Source organism: Capricornis sumatraensis, chromosome 7 (genome assembly GCF_032405125.1).
Source record: "Capricornis sumatraensis isolate serow.1 chromosome 7, serow.2, whole genome shotgun sequence".
NCBI lineage: Eukaryota > Metazoa > Chordata > Mammalia > Artiodactyla > Bovidae > Capricornis > Capricornis sumatraensis.
The window spans coordinates 113,699,983-113,722,572 of record NC_091075.1 but is presented as its reverse complement, the minus strand read 5'-3'; the positions used below and the strand labels follow the sequence as shown (position 1 = coordinate 113,722,572).

General features: G+C 49.1%; 1 protein-coding gene across 1 annotated transcript in view; it reads left to right on the top strand.

Annotated features, from left to right (window-relative positions):
- The first annotated feature begins 1,912 nt into the window (after positions 1-1,912).
- The window catches only part of TAPT1 (transmembrane anterior posterior transformation 1), a 63,399-nt gene continuing 42,721 nt past the window's right edge, over positions 1,913-22,590 (top strand). Inside the window, exons 1-2 of the mRNA XM_068975142.1 lie at positions 1,913-2,105; positions 15,108-15,238. Of these exons, the coding sequence (XP_068831243.1) occupies positions 1,913-2,105; positions 15,108-15,238 (324 nt within the window). The remainder of the gene's footprint in view (positions 2,106-15,107; positions 15,239-22,590) is intronic.

Sequence of the window (22,590 nt, the reverse complement as noted above, 5' to 3'; positions counted from 1 at the left end):
TACAACAGGATGGTTTTACTCTATCAAAGATCAGAGAATAACAGAATTTGAGCCTTAAGGAATCTCAGAGGCCACAGTTTTCAGTACCTTTTGATTTTCAAAATAATTCTAAAGATTTGATCAGAGCACTTGTTTTTGACTGATTTCTTAACTCAGTTTTGACAGATGTAACCAAAGCAGGAGAATTTCGTGGTCACAGGGATGTTTAGAAATGTAATCTTCCCAACGGTTCCGTTTTCTGAAGAAGGATAAGGATGTTCCAAAGACATCAGTTCCTCCTTTCACTGGCGCCCGAGGGCCAGTTCCCATCTACCCGACCTCCCTGGTCGAGCTGGGTCCCTCGCCCCCTACCCCTCAACCTGCTCTTAAATCTGTGAGGCGGCTGTCCTCTCTGCATGGAGCCCAGAACAGCCCACTCTGAGTTCGCAACCAGGTGGGTACCCGCTGGCGACAACAGAACCCTCAAGGTCTCTGATGAACCACCACGAGGTCGATTCTTACTCTGTTCACACCCGCTTGTATCTATCAGGGCTTCCCCTGGTTGTTCAGACGGTAAAGCGTGTGGCCGTAATGCGGGATTCCCCGGTTCCATCCCTGGGTTGGGAAGATCCCCTGGAGAAGGAACAGCAACCCACTCCAGTCTTCTGGCCTGAATCCCACGGACAGAGGAGCCTGGTGGGCTACAGTAGTCCGTGGGGTCACAGAGTCGGACACGTCTTAAGTGACTTCACTTTTCTAGCTCTCCAGTTGAGGTCTAGGGAACTTCCAGACAACTTAACCTTAAGCGAAGAATTCCAGTTTTCCTTAATCAAAAGGGAACCCCCAGAGGCACAGGTTTTAGTTGGCAGACAAGAAACTGGCCGGCCACAAATCCCCCACCCCCTTAAACGGAGCGACCGGCCCCTTCCCGGAGTCTGGAGCATCCTGACTCCCAGCGGCGGCGGACACCGCGCTCGGTGCGGAGTCACACGCCCGAGCTGCCCAGGGCGGTCACCCCAAGTGAAGAGGGGGCGCCCCGGGTGATGAGCGAGGGCGGCCGAGAGCCGCATCCTAACCCTAACGCCGACAAGCGGCCTTAGGAGGTCCGCGGGCGCGGAAAAAAACAAACAAAAAAACGTAGAAAGCACCCGGCTCCTCGGGCGGAGTCCCCGGACCCGTGCCCTCCCCGCTCCGCACCCCCACCTGTTGGGCAGCAGCTCCGGGACACCTTCTGGCCCAAGTGCTTTGGAAACTGTCAACAACAACAACAACAACAAAACCCCAGAAGCCCGGGATGCGGACGGGCGAGCCTAACAATGCACAAGGGCGGGAGCCCGAGGAGCCGACCCGCGGGGCCGGCGATCATCTGGAGGCCGGCCCGCAGCGCCGCGGCCGCGCCAGCGGTGCCAAGACCGGGCGGGCGGCGGCGCCGGCGCACTCCGGGCACCGAGCCTGCAAAAGGGGCCCCGGGCGAGAGGCCGGCCACCTCGCAGACGGCGGGCAGCGGGCGCAGCAGCAGCGGCCGCCGCCGCCGCCCCGGGGCTCCTCGGCCGACCCTCCGGCCGCCGCCGCCGCCGCCGCGCTCGGCTTGCTCCCGCCGGGGCCCCGACCCGAGCCCCGGAGGCGCTCGCTCTCCGCGGCCGCGCGGCCCGGCGGCATGGAGCCCGGCGCGGCGCGGGAAGGCAGCGCGCGTCACGGCGACGGCAGGAAGAAGATGGCGGCGGCCGTGGCGGCGGCGGCGGCGGCCGCCTCCTCTCACGCGCCGCTGACGCCAATGGCGCGCGCCGGCCGGCGGGCCGCGGATGGCGGCGGCGGCGGCGGCGGCCCGGGCTCCGCTGAGGGGCGGGGCGAGGCGGGAAGGGGGCCGGCCGGAGGCGGAGGCCGGGCCGGCGCCTGGAGGGAGGCGGTGGGGACGGTTTGCTGTGCGCGGAACATGGCGGGCGTCGGCGACGCGGCCGCCCCGAGAGAAGGCGGCGCGGACGGCGCCGAGCGGGACGGCCGCGCTGAGGCGGAGCAGCCGGGCGGCGGCGGCGGCGGTCGCGGGCCCCCGCCGGCGCCTCAGCACACGGAGACGCTGGGCTTCTACGAGAGCGACCGGCGGCGGGAGCGGCGCCGCAGCCGCGCAGGTGAGAAGGGCGGGCGGGGAGGCGGGCGGCGCTAGGCCGCGGCCGCGGCGGCGAAGGGCGGCGAGAGGCGCCGCGCGGGACTCCGGCCGCGAGCTCCGGGGGTGGCTGGGCTTGGATGGGCGCGCGCGGAGCCGGCGCGGCTCCCGAGGCGCCGCGGCCGCCGACAGGCTCCTCGGGCGGGGCCGCCGGGCGATAAAACGCCCGCCCGGCCAGGTGCGTCCGAGAGACCGAGAGGGGCAGCGGCCGGGGGGCGTTCGTCCCCGCTCCCTTTTCCTGCTGCTTCTGAAAGGTCTTTATTTAAGACAAACAAACGAAACAGGGCGCCTGGGGTCTCCTCCCGCCTGGATAACGTGGGCGAGCATCTCACCCCCACCCCCGGCTCGAGCTCAAAACTGAGCAGCGCGAGGCTGGATTTCATTATCTGTGTGCCAAGGTGACTTCTGTTGTGTTTCCAGCGAACTTGAGTCATCCGAACCTGTTAACTTGCTCTCTAAATAATGTGTTCTTCTGCCGCAGATAACGCGGTGGTAATGGCAGTGAAGTTTCAGCCCTTCTGCCCAGGGTATAAATATTTAGCACTCCTGCACATGTTACCTGTGAACTTTTCCTAAACCGAAACTTAAGCCACTTTTAAAAAGAAAAGAAAAGAAAAGGCGTCTCTTGTGAATCCTCCTTTCAGTGACCGGTTTTTAAGGCTGTTGTTTTAGTATTGTTTCTTTCAGCTGTAGGATTTTATTCTTGTGCTCAGAAAGTTTTAAAAAGTTGCCTTTGTATTCATACTGCAGTTCTGTATGAGGCTCGAAAGAAGGGAAGACATTGAGGTGTATCATTGAATGTAGAGTGACCATAGCATTTTAATTCTTGGCGTAATTCTGAGTTTTGAAGATCAGTGGAGCCATAACTCCCTTTGAATTTCTTCCAACTACAAATTGTTTCAGCTCCACAGTAGGAGCTGCATTGGTCGTTATTTCCTGCAGTTCGTGCCAATAAATGTTTAAGTCGTAAGGCTTACTGTATCATTGGCTGTCCTTGTGTATGGAAGACTTGGAAGTCCTTTAGTGCTAACTTGGTCTGATCAAGTGAGATCGTGATTGATTTGCTAATTTTCAGAACTAGTATAGGTTAGCTTTTGTAGAGATCTTTATCTTTGAAAAATTAAATTGTCTGGTTAAGTTGCCAATTTAAACTTTTGCTTGGGAGAGTGTTTACTTTCTGAATTGGTCAGATCTGAGTAAGACAGAGGATTAAATCTCTCAGCTGTCTGTTTACTTACTTGGACTTGAAAATTAAAAGCACTCTGGTGCAAATAGAGAGCAATGTGGCCAGGTTTCACTGTAATTTTTTGAAATATTTATGAGTTTCAGGAAATTCAGCATTATAAATGTTGCTTGCACGCACAAAAAATGAAGTTGTCAGGAGCCTTTTGATGAGCACAGATGCTGGGACCCTTAGCCCCGTTTCCGTGGCCCTGCCCACCATCCCTCTGGATACCTGTAACCGTGAACTTCCACAGACTTCATGCCGCCCATGCATTCTTCCTCATCCTGGGTTACTGAGGGTGGTTTACCTAACATGTTTGAAGCTGGACTTTCAACTCAGAGTTGCGGAAAGTCGTTATCAGGGACACACTTGCGGCTCTGGTTGTTTGGGTAGTTAAGTGTTTCCCCAGTTCCAGCCGTTCAGTGGAGGTGAGATACGTGTGGCAGCTCTTGAGGATCAGAACTTAGGTGAGGGTCCCAGGAGGTCTCAGCTGGAGTCACCAGCCAGCGTTGTTCTGTCTTGGCCTCCACGTGGGCCCCTTGTCCTCTCTCCCGGGTGTCTGTCCCTCTCTGCTAGGCACACAGCTCTCGCCACTGCCAAAACCCACTCCCTAACTCTGATGCTGCTCTGGTCAAACTCTGCTCACTGGAGATTTGAAGTCTTGCAGTCATTCTGAAAGGCCCTGGGCTGCTCAAGTGCCTAGCACATTCACCCTGACCCTCTAGCATTGCTCCCTTCCGCTGCTCAGCATCCTTTCCTTCCTCTCCTGTCCAGAATTTAGAAAATTCTTCCCTAGGGGCTGCCCTGGGCCAGAGGGCCTTGGAGTGGCACCACCTAGGGTCCTGTGAGCAGCATTTCTTCCTGAGTCAGATGTCTCCCAAGACTGGATGCTTGCACTAAAGGTGTTACTTTGTCCATCCTTTATATGCTGGCGCTGCCTCTGCTTCTCTGGTCTTCCCTCCTTTCCTGCCAATTCAGGGCAACCTTTGTCTTGCCTTTTGAAAGTTGGAATTTTAGTGTCTTTGTGGCCTGAAGCATCAGTTAGTTCCAAAGTCCCCTTTATCATTTCTCCCAAGGAATGTAGGACTTTTATAAATTAGAAGTTTGTTGGCCTGTCCTAACCATCCGAGATCCTGTAAATGAACTTACAGATTAGGTGATTAGCCAGGCCCTCTCAGTCCACGTAAAATAATTCAGAACATAGTGTTTGAGGTCCCTAGTTTTATTTTGTACTTGTCTGTGTTTGTGTGTGTGTGCGTAGAAGGTATATGTGCGTTGGTTGGTATAGATACAGCTACATCAAGGGTAACGTTTGTTCTTCGCCCTTAAACTCTTGTAATCATTTCATTCACTGAACTCCCTCTGAGTCGTGAGTAGCCTGGTGGTGGGCTGAGACTTTTCTCAGGTGCTGGTACTTAAATCCTAACATGGTTAGAAGTGGCTAGTTCACTCCTCACTCCCAGTTTTGTTCTCTTTCTCATGACGGCCGCTGTGTATTTCTTCCACCGTTGCCTCATATGGTCCTCTGTCTTGAACTCTGGTGGATATATTTATTAGTCAGCACGAACTGCAGATTCATCTCTTCTTTTTTTCTTCTTAAAAAATATGTATTAATGTGTACACTTAAGAATAGTTAATGGTAACATTTATGTATATTTTACTGCAATAAAAATAAATTTAAAAATTAAAATATGACCAACATCTATTGTCGTTTTTGCTATAAGACCAGATAATAAGTACACATTGCTGGGGCTTCCCTAGTGATCCAGTGGTTTCAGGACTCCACGCCTTCACTGCCAAAGGCATGGGTTTGATCCCTGAACAGGGAGCCAAGATCCTGCCAGCCAGGAGGTTCCCACCCGCCTCACCACCACTCACCCAACCCCGCCACGCCACCAAAAAAAAGTACATGTTGCTATGTTTCCCTGCTTGTTCCCCACCTCACTGCTCTGCAGAAGTTCTAAGTGGTCGAGTTTCTGTATAATCCTGTTCCTATTTAGGAATCTAGGTCCAGCAAGTCAACTTTGGACTAAGCGTTGTGCAATCCGTTCTTGGCTTATTTCGGTGGCTGAATTGCTTTGTAGACTCTGTGCTTGCCTAATCTACTTGGCTCTGTTTCATAACTCCACCACTCAGTGGCTTAGTATCCGCAGTATCTAAGTTGGCTCTAAAGACTGGAGACTTAACAATGGAAGCCCTGGTGTAGAATAAACGCAGCTTCTACTGGTGAAGACGAAGCAGTGACTATATAATGCAGGTACTGGAGTATGTATAGGAGCAGGTGTTGCTTATAGAGCAAAAGAGCTTGGAGTAGGGTATGGGTGAACATCCAGGTTTCTGACTGTAAATGGCCCCAGTGCCGTGGGGCCCATTTCGTTCCTTTCTCAGTGGTGACTCTTCACTTCTGGAGCTTAAACTCGTTACCACCCCTTTTGCTTCTCTTCACTTTCCCTGCATTTTTGACCTCTTGCATACCTCCACGAGAGAGTGAACAGAGGAAAGAAAACTAAAGCCCAGAAAAACCAACTGACGCCTTTTTAGCAGCTCCCACAAAAGATTTCGTCTGGGACTGAGGTTCAGATTCACCATGTCTGTCCTGTTTGTAACTGAAAATTTAATATGTTAAAATACATACTCATTTAACCAGTCCTGATCCTCTATAAAATATGTTACATGGTTATGCTTGTGGCCCGAGACTTATCCTGATGGATGATTAAAGGCTGTGATTTGGAAAATTATGCCCTAGAGTAAATCAATTTCTCATCTACAAAGGAAATTAAGAATAGTTGTAAAACTGCCTAAGAAATTACCTGGAGTGTCCACAACCCTGATACAGATAATGTAAAATTAGCTTCTTTTCTTGTGACAGATGATTGCTTTTCTTTTAAAATTCTCACCTGCTGTATTTAACTAGTACTTGCAAACTAAAAAGCAATGATACGATCTTTGACCAGGTCAATATCTTGACCTTTTTTAAGATGTTAAGCTTCCATCTGGTTCGCCCTCCAAAATTCAGTCCTAGAAGCTCATTTGGAGCCCACTTTGGGGAATGCTTGCATGAAAGAGGTCTTTGAAAAGACTGTATATCATTGACTGTCAAGTTAATGATACTCTGCTCCCATTTTTAGTTCTTTGTAACCTCGTAACCTTGGAAAAAGTCACCACTCTTTTTGTATCTGTTTTCCAGCTATAAATTTATGAGTATCTTTTCTGTTATTTACTTCCCTAAATGAGGTTATTTATAAGCAGTTTGATAGCTTTAACAGCTTAAGAGGTACCTGTACTATATTTGAGTTAGGAAAGCAAGATTGCTATCATTGATTCCTAGTTGCCCTTGTACAAGGGTGTGCCTTTGTATTTGTGTAATAAACTTGTAACTAATATTTTAGTGTAACTTTAGTAAAGCCTATTAAGGAACACAGTATTTAAGATCATGGAGATATGCATGTTTCATAGTATTGTTCTAGCAGTTAACCAGTATTACTTTCCAGTTTTTTAAATGGTCAATGCTATTTTAAGAAAGATATATTTAGACATATTACTGAACATGTAAATATATTTAGGATTACTCATTACTTCAGATTAATACTTTTTTATCCTGAGTTCTTATTTCTAAAACAAGCTCTCTCAGAAGATAATTAATCATAATATTTCTTTGTTCAGGTATGAGGAAGAAGCCATTTATACTATACATTTTCTCAATTTGGATCACCAAGCAATTCTGTAGTAGATGTGTACTAATTAAAAATAATCTGGAGAAATTGATTCAGATTTATGATTGATATTATTTTCCTAGTGTTAAATGTTTATAACTGGCAAGGCTTACTTATTCAAATGTAGAAGCTCCTATTTCTATTAAACAGTGAAATACTTCTATTTTTAAAAGACTTACTGAATAATAGTTCTTGTTGGTGAGAACTGGATAAATGAACTAAAATTGGTTGACATCTGAAAAGCTCAAGTGATACTGAGAAAACAAACAATTGATTATTTTATTTCGGAAAATAATTTGCACTTACACTATAAAGACAGATGCTCAGGTCCCCTTGTGTGTGTGCTCAGTTCCTGAGCCGTGTCCAGCTCTTTGCGACCCTGTGGACTGTCGCCCGCCAGCTCCTCTGTCCGTGGGAGCTCTGGTCCACTGAACCAGCTGAGTTCTTGAAGAATGGCAGCCACAGGTCAAAGAACAGTAGTCATCTTCCTGAATAATTAGCCAGGCAGCCTGCCAGTATCGCAGGACAGGTGAGTTCAGGTCCATCCGTATAATGGAGAAAACAGTGTTTAAATCAATAGCAACAACAAACAGAAGCACTGAAATGCAGCTGTGCTCCAGAGCGGACGGCTCCAGCACAGAAGTAGAGGATCTATTCAAGAATGTATCCGTGACCAGGCAAAGGCTGGGGGGCGGCCGGGCGGGGACCAGACAGCAGCAGGACTGCCGCGCCACCCCTGAGGAGCTCGGGCCACAGGGCAGCAGAAGCCCCTTCTGCAGTGTGGGTCAGAGGCTCCTCCTGGGAGATGGGAGCCAGGCAGGGCTCAGCCATCTTCTCTAGAATGATCGACAGAGAGACGGATGGCAATTACGGTCCAGGGGAGAGTGTGTGTGCAGTCGCTCAGCCGTGTCCAGCTGTTTGCAGCTCCAGGCGCTGCAGCACGCCATGCTTCCCTGTCTTTCACCATCTCCTGGAGTTTGCTCAAATTCATGTCCATCGAGTCGGTGATACTGTCTGACTGTCTCATCCTCTCCTGTCTGCTTCTCCTTTTGCCTTCAGTCTTTGCAGCATCAGGGTCTTTGCCAGTGAATCAGCTTGTCGAATCAGTTGGCCAAAGTATTGGAGCTTCAGCGTCAGTCCTTCCAATGAATATTCAGGGTGGATTTCCTTTAGGATTGACTAGTTTGATCTCCTCGCAGTCCAAAGAACTCTCTAGAGTCTTCTCCAGCACCACAGTTTGCATCAGTTCTTCGGTGCTGGGTCCTATTCCCAACTTGCCTCTTAGCTTTTCAGTGACTTTGGACAAGTCTCTGAAGCGCTATGAGCCTCAGATTCTTGATTTGAAAAACGTGAACGCTGTTACTGCGCCTGTAGCTCTGACTTGTGGCGAGGGTTTTTTGAAGTAATGTGTGCAGCACCTTTGTAAGCCACCTCAGTCAGGTGCTTCATTTGTGTTAGTCCCTCAGTCGTGTCTTGACTCTTTGCCAGGCTCCCCTATACATGGAATTCTCCAGGCAAGAATACTGGAGTGTGTGGCCATTCCTTTCTCCAGGCGATCGTCCTACTCCAGGGATCGAGCGCAGGTCTCCTGGCGTTGCAGGCAGTTCTGAGCCACCAGAGAAGCAGAGGACCCCAGTTCCTTAAGCAGGGCCAGTCCTTCAGGAGTGTGTGTGGGGGTGGGGGGGAGGTGGACAGGGAGGAGTGTGGGGAGGAGGAGGGAGGAAAGCTTTCCATCTGTCTCACCCCATGAAACTTGGTTCTTTTGTTGGTATTGCTTTAATGTTTCTTTTAAAACTTCTCCAACCCGCTGCTGCTGCTGCTAAGTCACTTCAGTCGTGTCCAACTCTGTGCGACCCCATAGAGAGCAGCCCACCAGGCTCCCCTATCCCTGGGATTCTCCAGGCAAGAACACTGGAGTGGGATGCCACTGCCTTTTCCACTCCAGCCCACTAGTATGGTGTTAATGATAGGTAAACCCTACCCTTACACTCAGCTCACTCGGGGCTGGACTTGGGGAAGGAAGATCTGGATACATGGTGCTTGGTTTCAGAAAGTTTAAGGGCTGGCAAGGGAGCTGCTTAGTAAACAGTGTAACATCACAGAAGTAAACCCAGGGTGCTGGGAGCATGGAGATAGGGTCGGGGGGTGGTTCCCAGTTTTCCAGAACACAGTGGCCTGTTTACAAAAGCACTGAAGATGATAGAATAATCTAGTGCCAGAAAGCACAGGCTTTAGGGATGGACTGCTTGATTTGAATGCTGGCTGTACTGTTCACTTCTTCTGTGACCTGGGAGGCCTCCTTCACTTCTCTGTGCCTCAGTTTCTTCATCTATAAAATGGGCATGATGATAGAAGCCTGTCTCGTGGTTATGAGAACTGTGTACTCAAAACATGTTTTATCCTTTAATGCTTGTGTTTACTGTTAACTTTTCCATTGGAGAATCAAAATTGGTGTTTAAAACTGAAATTCTTGCATTTCTAGAGGTAGAATCCTGATACAGTACTTCTTCACATTTATAATAGAGTTCAAACACCCTCATAGGTTTATATTTTACAATTCTTTAAAACTCGTTTAAGGAAAGTTCCTTAGGTTATACAGTTTGTTAAGTGTGCTTGTTAGACGTGTTCCCTTTTATCCTTGGAAGCAGGATTGCAGACGTAGCAGTAAACACTAGGTGCCCACCAAACTCGGATTGGCTAGTGCTCTGGACCACAGGAGGTGGCTAGTGAGTGGTCCAGACAGCGTGTCACGCTCTGCGGTCTTCACAACCTTTCATGCCCGGTCGCTCGAACATCCTTTGTGAATGACGAGCAGGTAACAGGTGTAAAACCGCTCCAAGCCTCGGTTTCCCTCTTCTGTGACCGTTGAGATCTGTGGGTGGAGCGGGGTCCCAGGACCAGTGGAGACAGAACCAGTGCGGATCCGCCCTCATCTGACTGCTCTCCCTGCGTCCTCCTCTGGACCAGGACAAAACCCTCACTGTGGAGGAAGTTCCGTCGTCTGCGGGCCCAGGGAGGACACCGGCCCAGAGGATAACTTTTTAAATAAACAAGGGTGCAGGGTCGGGCTGCAGCCTGTGGGCCCACCCAGCCTGAGCTTGCCCAGGTTCAGGACCGAAGGAAGAGCCAGGACTCGGCAACAGAGAGACCTCAGTGGTTTGAAATGGATGGGGTGGGGGGCTCCCAGGGAGAAGGGGGCTCTTTGGTTGCCAGGGAAACCAGCTGAAGGCCACGCCCCTCCCCACCCTTTGACCAGCACAGGCTAGGGCTGGGGGCGCCTCTGCAGGAAGGTCAGCCCTGCGCCAGGGACACAGGTGAAGCAGGCCCTGGTCGGTCAGCAGATGGACAGAGAGCAAGAGGACAGCCATCTTGAGTGGCCTGACCACACGGACAGCTCATCCCAGCCTTTTGGTTTAACTCATGTAACAGCCTGTTTATCTAATCCTTCACACACCGAGATACTAGCTCTTGCCCCTCAGCTCCCTTCCCTGCCGTTACTGTGTGTGGACGATGAGCCGGGGCCCTTATTGGCTGTGCCCCTGGGGCGGAGTGCAGGTGCCTGTCGGGGACCGTCCTTTGGATGCTCACTGACCGGATGCTCCAGAGCTCTTCCCTGCTGAGAGTGCCTACATCTCAGAACACACCTGCCCCAGTCCCGGGCTCTGTGCTCAAGAAGCTGCCGTGCTCTGCTTCTGCTGCCTCTCATTTCCAGTTCTTGCTCTCCGCCACACCTTCCTCTGAGACTGCCTTCCTCTCCTCTGAGCCACTCATTCGGTGAGGGAGCATCGGCTGAGCCCTCTTCAGCGCTGTGTCCCGAGGGTGCAGAGGGAAAGAACACCGGATGAGAGTGTGTGTGTACCCGGGCTCCGGAGGAAACCCGGGGAGTCTTCCTGGAGCAGATGATTCCGCGCGTTACTCGTCCTCGGAGGCTCACCTGTGTGCTCACACGAGTGGACAGAGGGAGCCGACATACAGCGTTTGCCCGCGGTGAGACGTGTTGTACCTAGAGAACAGTGACCTTAACGTTCAGGGGAGGCAGGCGTGCTGCGTGGCGGGAAAGAAAGATAACCTGGGCCCAAGTTGGCAGGGCTCTGCTGTTGCCGCTGCCAGGGTGTTGACCTCGCCTGGAGGTGCCACGAGCCCCGAAGGGTTTCTGCCGCTGGCCTGTGTGTGTGCCTACTCAGGCCAGGCCAGGTGGGGCCTAGGGGAGCAAGGAGCAGAAGGCAGGTGCTGGTCAGCCTCTGTGGTAACCTGGAGAGAGTGGGGAGGACCACACACAGGCGGAGTCCGGAAGAAGAGGGTAAGTTTGTAAACGTTTTGAGGAGTCATCAGGGCTTGGAAAGGGGCCGGAGGAGATGGTCAGAATCGGCCCCCAGCTGCCGGCCTGGAGCTGTGTCACTGGTGAGCCCTGAACTAACGGTGGGGCTGCAGTAGTGGGGGTTAACGGGGAAAGGGTGGATTGCAGTTTGCCGGCTAAAGGTGCCTTTGGAAATTCTAGGTGGAGTTGCCCACAAGGCAGTGGGAAGTAGGAGTCCAGGCTCAGAAGTCAAAAGCGGAAGCTATGGCAACGTCAGGATTGAGGTGATGGTTTTGACCTTAGATCACCCCAGGAGAGTATGTGTAGGGAAGAAAGATAAGAAGAATGAAGAAAAGGTACCTGGTGGCACATGAAACAGTATGGCCTAAAGGGTGGCCGGGAGTTCACTGGAGCCCTGCCCTGGTGCATGCGTGTGTGTGTGTGAAGCCGCTCAGTCATATCCGACTCTTTGCGGCCCCACGGGCTGTGGCCCACCAGGCTCGTCTGTCCGTGGGATCCTCCAGGCAAGAGGACAGGAGCGGGTTGCCATGCCCTCCTCCAGGGGCTCTTCCCCACCCAGGGATCGAACCCTTGTCTCTGGCATCTACCTGCATTAGCAGGCAGGTTCCTGACCCCTGGCGCCACCTAGGAAGCACATAAGAAGCAAGAGCACCCAACCAAACCCGCAAGCCCTTCAGGATTGGGTGGAGGAAGACCAGGGAATCTGGTGACGCGACCCTCAGGGCTCATGACCCCGCTGGGTGGCGTCAGTGCCAGTTTGTGCCAGCGCAGTTTCTTCTGCTTCCTGAATGTCCCGTTGCTTCCCAGCATTCATTCACTTGAAAGAATTGATATTCTTCTGACTCTCTTCTGTCCAGTTGGAAAACCGAACTGCGTTCAAGTCTTAACTGTTTGGTCTTTCTCTTCCGTTTTAGCTGTCCTTGTTTATAGCACAAAACACTCTTTTTTCCTCTCTCCTTCAGGCAGTAGAGCTTGTGCTGGATCTGGCCAGCCACCAACGTGTTAGAAAGTTCCGAGCCAGAGGCTTCACTCCGCACGGATGCGGTTGCCTTGAGGCACGCACGGTGCGGTTCACACCTGTGTCTGTGGCTTCTGCCGTAGTGTCCTGAGAGCGCCACGATCGTGGTCACTGTGCGGTCTGACCTGCCTCTCTGCCCGGCTGCAGTAGGCACAGGTTGGGTTCTCTCTCCACCTCTTTCAGTCTCTAGGTGGCTTTCATGGTACCGCTGACTCTCCAAGTCAATTATGAATCTTGAGTTTAAAGAAATCTGTAATTTGGGGGTGGGTGGGACTCTCACTTCTGCACATAAGCGAGCCACTTCACCTCATGTTCAAGGAACTTGCTGTCTGTCCCAGTGCTGGAGGAAGTCAGCTGTTTTAGGCCCACTGAGAGCTAGTAAGTCCACTTCTGAGTCTTCCTAGGGCTCTTCCAGAGTGTTTAGGACTGTACACTCTTCCCCACCCCTGCAGCCTTTAAATCCTGGCCTCACATAAGACGGAACTCCGCAGGTGGACACTCGTGGGTGAAATTGACCTCCCTGCCTTGTCATCTGTGGGTGGGAACAGCAACGTGGGGTTTGAGGAAGGAGCAAGAGGCCAGCTTGGAGCAGAGAGGACGCTTTGCAGCCCTTGGTGTCCTGAGTCTGGGAAGAGAGGGCGGCCTCCCAGGGAGTGAAGGAGGGAGGGGGCCGAGATGTTGCCCAGGTGGTGGGCTGCCAGGAAGCGTGGCCCACGTGGTGGAAACGGGATCAGGTAACAGCCTTCCTTGCCATCCCAGGTCTGCCAGATACAGCCCAGTGGAAAGTGTTCAGCCTCCTCCGGCCTTTGTTTCCTCAGCTGAGATGAGAGAATGGAGGGTGAATTTGCATCAGAGGAACGGAAAACAGGGGACAGGTCCACGGGGAGTGCGGTCTTCAGATGGGGTTGAGGTTCTGTCTTGTATGACTCACAGTTACCATCATGTTGGGAAGCCTTCACCTGGGGAAATACTGTTATTTAGACTCTGGCATGCATTGGAGAAGGAAATGGCAACCCACTCCAGTGTTCTTGCCTGGAGAATCCCAGGGACGGGGGAGCCTGGTGGGCTGCCGTCTCTGGGGTCACACAGAGTCGGACACGACTGAAGCGACTTAGCAGCATCTCTGAGGCTGAAGAAGAAGGAAGAAATTGTAGCAGTGTCCAGTGTGTTCTTCAGCCCAGCTCACTCCTGGACTGGAGGAGTGCCTCTCGGGTGACTGGACTCGTGTGTGTGTGTGTCTCCGTTTTGTATGTACTTGGTACCTGCTCTGTGTGGGGGGTGTTTGTGCGTGTGTGTGTCTCCATTTTGTGTGCACTTGGTACCCACTCTGTGTGTGTAGGTGTGTATGTGTGTGTGTCCCCTGTTTTGTGTGCGCTTGGTACCCACTCTGTGTGTGTGTCTCCATTTTGTGTGTACTTGGTACTCTGTGCGTGTAGGAGTATGTGTGTGTGTGTGTCTCGGTTTTGTATGTACTTGGTTCCCGCTCTGTGTGGCGGGTGTTTGTGCCTGTGTCTGTGTCTTCTGTTTTGTGTGCACTTGGTACCCATTCTGTGTGTATGTGTGCGTGTGTGTGTGTATGTCTCCGTTTTGTGTGTACTTGCTACCCACTCTGTGTGTCTGTGTGCGTGTGTGTGTCTGTGTCTCTGTTTTGTGTGCACTTGGTACCCGCTCTGTGTGGGTGTGTGTGTGTGTGTGTGTTTGCGTCTCCATTTTGTGTGCACTTGGTACCCAGTCTTTGTGTGTGCGTGTGTGTGTGTGTCTCCATTTTGTATGTACTTGGTACCCGCTCTGTGTGTGTGTGTGTGTGTGTGTTTGCGTCTCCATTTTGTGTGCATTCGGTACCCACTCTTTGTGTGTGCGTGTGTGTGTGTCTCCATTTTGTATGTACTTGGTACCCGCTCTGTGTGGGGGTGTGTGTGTGTCTCCGTTTTGTATGCACTCAGTACCCACTCTGTGTGTGTGCGTGTGTGTATGTCTCCGTTTTGTGTGTACTTGGTACCCACTCTGTGTGTATGTGTGCGTGTGTGTGTGTCTGTGTCTCCGTTTTGTGTGTACTTGGTACCCGCTCTGTGTGGGTGTGTGTGTTTGCGTCTCCATTTTGTGTGTACTCGGTACCCGCTCTGTGTGGGTGTGTGTGTCTCCGTTTTGTGTGTACTTGGTACCTGCTCTGTGTGTGTTTGTGTGTGTGTGTCTCCATTTTGTGTGCACTCAGTACCCACTCTGTGTGTGTGTGCGTGTGTGTGTCTCCATTTTGTGTGCACTCAGTACCCACTCTGTGTGTGTGTGCGTGTGTGTGTCTCCATTTTGTGTGCACTCAGTACCCACTCTGTGTGTGTTTGTGCGTGTGTCTCCATGAGTATCTTTTGCCCTGCCTTCTACTCTGTGTCAGCCCAGGCCCTCTATCACCTAAGACTCCTCGCTAGACTCTCACAGAGAACTTCTGACTTATATTCTGGCTTATAGCAATGGCCCCTGGTATATTCCCCTGACATTGGCAGTTTATATCACACAAAAACAGCAGTTTTCTCACTGTCCGCTGATGGCTTATGTGCAGTTCAGTTCTGGGCACCGAAACGGAGATTGCTTTGTTTTGTCCTCTTGTTTTACGTATGTGTCACCTGGGGCGCCAGCTAGCCATGGAAGGCGCCTGATAAATGCTGTTCTTTTTTGTTTTGTCTTTTTTTTTCTTGTAGAGCTTTCACTGTTCAGGTTCCTCAGCGCTGAACTAACCAGAGGGTACTTCCTTGAACATAATGAGGCCAAGTATACAGAAAGAAGAGAAAGAGTGTACACGTGTATGCGAATACCAAGAGAATTGGAAAAGGTACTGTTATTTGTGTTTTTTTTAATTACTTGCCATCATTTTGAAAATTATGTCAGCATGTTAATTCTATTAAAAACAATTTGAACTGCTTGAGTGGAATTTTTAAAATATTGGGAATAATGTGATCATGAATGATTAGGTGGGATAGGAGTTCCCAGATAGGAAGAGTCTTTCAAAAGTGCATTTTTCGGTGTCAGATCCAGTGATCTGTAACTTCGCTATTTATTAAACTTGCTGAATCCCATTTGACTCTTCCCTGCTGGCTCAGTGGTAAAGAATCTGCCTCCAATGCAGCAGTCGGGGGTGTGATCCCTGGGTCAGGAAGATCCCCTGGAGGAGGAAATGGGAACTCCCTCCGAGTCTTCTTGCCCGGAGAATCCTGCGGAGCGAGGAGCCCTTGCCCACCAGGCTCCCTGTCCATGGGACCACAGACGAGCTGGACGCTCCTGGCGACTAAAGAATACGAACAGCAGTTCCCATTTCTGTCCCATCCAGATAACTTTCTTCAAGGAATTACTGTCCTATTATCCTTCCAGTTCTCTTCAGTTTGTTTTTCCTAGCAGTTTTTTTTTCCCCATTCAGCACGATATAAATTATTTAATTTCACCCTTTGTTAAGGTGTCAGTTTCTCAGAAAGCCCTCATTTTTAAAAATGTAAAGGACAGTTTCTTCAAAGAAAATCAGATAGTCTGTTTCACCTTCAACACAGAAAGCATCCCAGTCGGGAATAAACACGTAGCAACAGCACTGATCCTTCCACGTGGTGCTCCCTTGACGTGCCCTGGGCCACCAGGACTGATCAGATGCGAAGCCAAGGCTACCCTTTTCCTCTGCATTCACAGAGTTGATGAGTCTGAACCATCTGGAAATGTCTTATAAGAAGGAAAGAGTTAAGTGATAATTCAGCTTTCAGTTCAGTTCAGTCGCTCAGTCGTGTCTGACTCTTAGCAACCCCAGGGGCTGCAGCACACTAGGCTTCCCTGTCCATCACCAATTCCCAGAGCTTGCTCAAACTCATGTCCATTGAGTCGGTGATGCCATCCAGCCATCTCATCCTCTGTCATCCCCTTCTCCTCCTGCCTTCAGTCTTTCCCAGTATCAGGATCTTTTCTAAGGAGTTAGTTCTTCGCATCAGGTGGCCAAAGTATTGGAGCTTCAGCATTAGTCCTTCCAGTGAATATTCAGTGCTGATTTCCTTTAGGATTGCCTGGTTTGATCTCTTTGAAGTCCAAGGGACTCTCAAGTCTTCTCCAACATTACAGTTCAAAAATACCAATTCCTCAGCGCTCCGCTTTCTTTATGGTCCAGCTCGTACATCCATGGAAGTTTCTTATAAGAAGGAAAGAGTTAAGCAATAATTCAGCTTTAGCTATGCTACAACATGTCTTCATACATTTTTAGAAACAGAACTTTTGCTGTTCGAGTCATTTCCCTGGAGTCAGTTTCTCTTAGGTTGGCATGGAAGGGTTTAGTTGGTGTGCTTTCTCCATGGGCTGTGACAACAGGAGGGGCGGTAGACAGCGAGAAGGGAAGGCACAGGCCTTTCTAACCATCCATCCGTTTGGTAGAAGGAGGAGGGGCACGTGTGAAGGGGCAGCTTGACAGACCTTGTTTCTGTGGGTTTTTGGTGGCGGGTGTCACGCGAGAGCTTTGGGGGGTTCTGTATCGGGGTGAGGGTAGAGAGTGGGGGAGCCAGCAGACGTTTGAGACGATGAAGCAGTTTGGTGCCTTTGGCCAGGATCCTCAAACACGCGTGGCTGTTACCGAGTCACTGCTTTTCTCTGGGGCTCTGTGCCGGAGCAGAGGCCTGGAGGTGAGGGAGGTGTTTGGGGCGGGGGGAGGGGTGCAGCCCTCCTCCCCAGGGCGGCAGCTCCCTTGTTTTGTGTATTAGAGTAGCTTTAAGGTTTTGTCCAGGAGGAACCTGGCGGGTGATGTTTCTTCTGCTTGAAAAAAGAATTTTTTGTTTAAAGTAATTCTTGTGTCTTTCTAAAACACCTTAACCTGCTTTTCAGAGCTCACTTTTTTCTGCCAGTGATCAGCCATGGGCTGGAAGTGGGAGGCTGCTGCAGGAGGCCCTGCCGGGGGTCTGCCTTCTCTCTGCAGCCTGGATGCTCATCCACCAGTCTGTCTGAGCTGCTGGCCTCCCGCTTTGCTCTGGGCAAGCCCAGAGGGTCGTGTCCACTGTCCACAGGCAGACTTTATGGACTTCAACTAAGGAGGTGTCCTTCTGACCCCTTGTACCACTCCACCTGTGGTAGAAATAACTCACAGTGACCGCAGCCCCTGTAACCGTCAGCTCATCAGAACCAGGCTCAGTACACCCATCCCTCCTTTTTCCTCATCTGTTGTTCAGTCACTAAGTTGTGTCCAACTCTGCGACCCCATGAACTGCAACACGCCAGGCTCCTCTGTCCTCCTCTCTCTCCCGGAGTTTGCTCAGATTTACGTCCATTGTGTCAGTGATGCCATCCAACTATCTCACTTTCTGCCGCCCCCTTTTGCCTCAGTCTTCCCCAGTATCAGGGTCTTTTCCAGTGAGTCGTCTCTTCAGATTAGTGGCCAGAGTTTGGGAACTTCAACTTTAGCATCAGTCCTTCCAGTGAATATTCGGAGATAGTTTCTGTTAGGATTGACTGGCTTGATCTCCTTGCAGTAGGGGACTCTTGAGGGGCCTCCAGCACACAGTTCTTTTCCTCATTATCAGCATTGAAATTACAAGCAAGTTTCTCACAGAAACTTGTAAGCAGTTCATATTTGTCATTGTGAGTATTAAGTTGTCTTCTGGGAAAATCTCTGCAGGTCTTGATGGGGCTTCAGTATAAACCAGTGTTTTTCAACCTGTGGTCTGCTGTAGGGCCACTAGTAGGTGGAATAACCCATGCAGTAGGTTGTAATTGCTGAGGATTTATTCTGTTTAATTGAAGAATAGAAAAAGTATCACATTGCATTCGTTGCCTGTACTCAGGGTAAGTGGGTTTTTTTTTTTTTTTTTGAAACTTTGGTTTCACTTGTATGTGTGTGAAACATTATTAACGTGAGAAAAGTTTAGTGGACACCGCTCACACACAGTTGCCATTATGTTCTAATCCTATTGCCCGCGAGAAAGGCGTTTGGTTTTAGGCCTATTTAAGACATGTTGATTTAGTCTCTGAGAACAATACTTCAGGTGTTTTACTGCTTAAAATATACAGAAGAATATCATCTTTTTCAGTTTAGAGAAGTTTCTTCTTGTTAGGTTGGTGCAAAAGTAATTGCACGTTGGCCCTTTGATATTGGAGTACATTCTTATATAAATGTGGTTATGTTATACCCCATTTTAAGGCTCATTTCTCACTTTATTTATTTTTTTTTTTTGCTAGTGACTTGCTACTTGCTGTTTGTTTTACATTTAAGACTATAAAAATGATATTAGACAAAAAACAAATTTGAGTAATTTTTTAATTCAAATTCAAAGTGGGTCGTAAAGCAGCAGAGACAGTTCACAACATCAGCAATGCATTTGGCCAAGGAACTGCTAATGAACATATAATGCAGTGGTAATTCAAGAAGTTTTAGAAAGGAGACGAGAGCCTTGAAGATGACGGGCTTAGTGGCTGCCCGTTGGAAGTTAGCAACAACCAATTGAGAGCAATTATCAAGGCAGATCTTCTTACAACTACATAAGAAGTTGCCAAAGAACTCATCGTCAGCCATTCTACATTCATTCAGCATTTGAAGCAAATTGGAAAGGTAAAAAAGCTCGATAAGTGACTGCTTCATGAGCTGACTGAAAAATCAAAATAAAATCATTGTTTTGAAGTGTCCTCTCTGATTCTCTTCAACAACAACGAACCATTTCTTGATCGGATTGTGATGTGTGACGAAAAGTGGGTTTTATACAACCAGTGATGACCAGCTCAGTGGCTAGACCAAGAAGAAGCTCCAAAGCACTTCCCCAAACCAAACTTGTACCAAAAAACAAATGACCTTGGACACTAGTGCTCTCCTGCCAGTCTGATCCACTCCAGCTTTCCGAATCATGGCAAAACCACTATATCTGAGAAGTGTGCTCAGCAAATCGATGAGATGCACTGAAAACTGCTACGCCTGCAGTCAGCACTGGTCAACAAAGCAGGCCCAATTCTTCTGCACAACAACACCCAGCCACATATTGCAAAACCAAGGCTTCAAATGTTGAACAAATTGGGCTACAGAGTTCTGCCTCGTTCACCATAGTCACCTGACCTCTTGCCGACCGTCTACCACTTCTTCAAGCATTTTGACAGCTTTTTGTAGGGAAAACACTGCCATAACCAGCAGGAGGCAGAAAATGGTTTCCAGGAGTCCATTGAATCCTGAAGCATGGATTTTTATACTACAGGAATAAAAAAACTTATTTCTGTTGGCAAAAATGTGTGGATTGTAATGGTTCCTATTTTGATTAATAAAGATGTGTTTGAGCCTAGTTAAAATCTAAAATTCACAGTCCAAAACCACAATTTCTTTTGTATCAACAAAATCACTGTAGATGGTGATTGCAGCCATGAAATTAAAAGATGCTTACTCCTTGGAAGGAAAGTTATGACCAACCTAGATAGCATATTCAAAAGCAGAGACATTACTTTGCTGACTAAGGTCCGTCTAGTCAAGGCTATGGTTTTTCCAGTGGTCATGTATGGATGTGAGAGTTGGACTGTGAAGAAGGCTGAGCACCAAAGAATTGATGCTTTTGAACTGTGGTGTTGGAAAAGACTCTTGAGAGTCCCTTGGACTGCAAGGAGATCCAACCAGTCCATTCTAAAGGAGATCAGCCCTGGGATTTCTTTGGAAGGAATGATGCTAAAGCTGAAACTGCAGTACTTTGGCCACCTCATGTGAAGAGTTGACTCATTGGAAAAGACTCTGATGCTGAGAGGGACTGGGGGCAGGAGGAGAAGGGGACAACAGAGGATGAGATGGCTGGATGGCGTCACCAACTCGATGGAAGTGAGTTTGAGTGAACTCCGGGAGTTGGTGATGGACAGGGAGGTCTGGCGTGCTGCAATTCATGGGGTCGCAAAGAATCGGACACGACTGAGCGACTGAACTGAACTGAATAAGACTAAGTGGAGCATAGAGGAAAACAGACTTAGATTTCAGTTTAATTCCAGGCTTAAATATCTCATAACAGCATGAATTCACTCTGCTGTCTCTAAGGCCTTTATTAGACGTGGGGAGGGAGTCCCACTTCAGGCATTTATCGTGAGAGTTGAGAGGCAGTCGGGACATTTGTGGTAATATAACTTAATTTTATTGGTTATCTTTGGGTTTATTTATCCAATATATAATGCCATACTAATCTTCTTTTAAATGTTCTTGTTTTTGAGGGGGATACACGCTACTGTATTTCCACCTAACCTTTGCAAAAAGAGAAACTTGATAATTAAAGAGCACTTTGTGTCTTCAGGAGTTGCAGATACTATAAAGCATGTAATTAATGCTTATTATTTTAAAGTCAACAGAAAGGTCAACTCAGTATCTCCAACTGAACCTGTTTAGTGATTGTTAAAAAGAAAAAAAAGACAGGTTTTGTGTGTAATATTGTCACTAGATAAACATCTTATACTTGACATTTAATAAAGATGAATTGCTTATATATTTAAAGTAGTTTTCCTAGTTATTAGCACATTTTTAAGCTTGAACTTCTCAATGTGATGTAAGGATATGACATTTTGGAGCATTTGTTGACGTGGGGGCAACACTTCTTCTTTTCCTCCGCAGTCCTTTCCCCATGCTCCCACAGGCTCCAGGGGCTCTTGTCTAGATCTGCTACTAACTGCTCATATGCTCCACCTTGGGAGCTGTATTTTTTTCTTCCACACAAAGAGGAAGCTAAACTGCAGGATCTCTGCATCCTGAACTGAGAGCCAGGATAGCAAGGTGGTTAAAGGGCATGAACTCGAAGCCCAGCCTGCCTGAATTTGGATCTTGGCTCCACAGTTTATCAAGTGTGAGGCTGTGACCAGTTCACTTCTGTCTCCGTGTGCCTCAGTTTTCTCATCCGAATGCTAACTACGTGGCAGGCCTTCTGTGGGCTTCCTAGATGGCTCAATGGTGGAGAATCCAGGTTGGATCCCTGGGCGGGGAAGATCCCCTGAAGAAGGAAATGGCAACCCACCCAGTACTCCTGTTTGGATAATCCCATAGACGGAGGAGCCTGGCAGGCTACAGTCCATGGGTTCACAGGAGTCGGACATGACTTAGCAACTAAACAACAAAAGCCTTCTGTAAGTGTTTTAAGATCTTTACAAATCTCACTTCAGTTCAGTTCACTCGCTCAGTCGTGTCAGACTCTTTGCGACCCCATGAATTGCAGCACGCCAGACCTCCCTGTCCATCACCAACTCCCGGAGTTCACTCAGACTCACGTCCATCGAGTCAGTGATGCCATCCAGCCATCTCATCCTCTTGTCGTCCCCTTCTCCTCCTGCCCCCAATCCCTCCCAGCATCAGAGTCTTTTCCAATGAGTCAACTCTTCGCATGAGGTGGCCAAAGTACTGGAGTTTCAGCTTTAGCATCATTCCTTCCAAAGAAATCCCAGGGCTGATCTCCTTTAGAAAGGACTGGTTGGATCTCCTTGCAGTCCAAGGGACTCTCAAGAGTCTTTTCCAACACCACAGTTCAAAAGCATCAATTCTTTGGCGCTCAGCCTTCTTCACAGTCCAACTCTCACATCCATACATGACCACTGGAAAAACCATAGCATTGACTAGACGGACCTTAGTCAGCAAAGTAATGTCTCTGCTTTTGAATATGCTATCTAGGTTGGTCATAGCTTTCCTTCCAAGGAGTAAGCGTCTTTTAATTTCATGGCTGCAATCACCATTTGCAGTGATTTTGGAGCCCAAAAAATAAAGTCTGACACTGTTTCCACTGTTTCCCCATCTATTTCCCATGAAGTGATGGGACCAGATGCCATGATCTTAGTTTTCTGAATGTTGAGTTTTAAGCCAACTTTTTCACTCTCCTCTTTCACTTTCATCAAGAGGCTTTTGAGGTCCTCTTCACTTTCTGCCATAGGGTGGTGTCATCTGCATATCTGAGGTGATTGATATTTCTCCCAGCAATCTTAATTCCAGCTTGTGTTTCTTCCAGTCCAGCATTTCTCATGATGGACTCTGCACAGAAGTTAAATAAGCAGGGTGACAATATACAGCCTTGACGCACTCCTTTTCCTATTTGGAACCAGTCTATTGTTCCATGTCCGGTTCGAACTGTTGCTTCCTGACCTGCATACAGATTTCTCAAGAGGCAGGTCAGGTGGTCTGGTATTCCATCTCTTTCAGAATTTTCCACAGTTTATTGTGATTCACACAGTCAAAGGCTTTGGCAT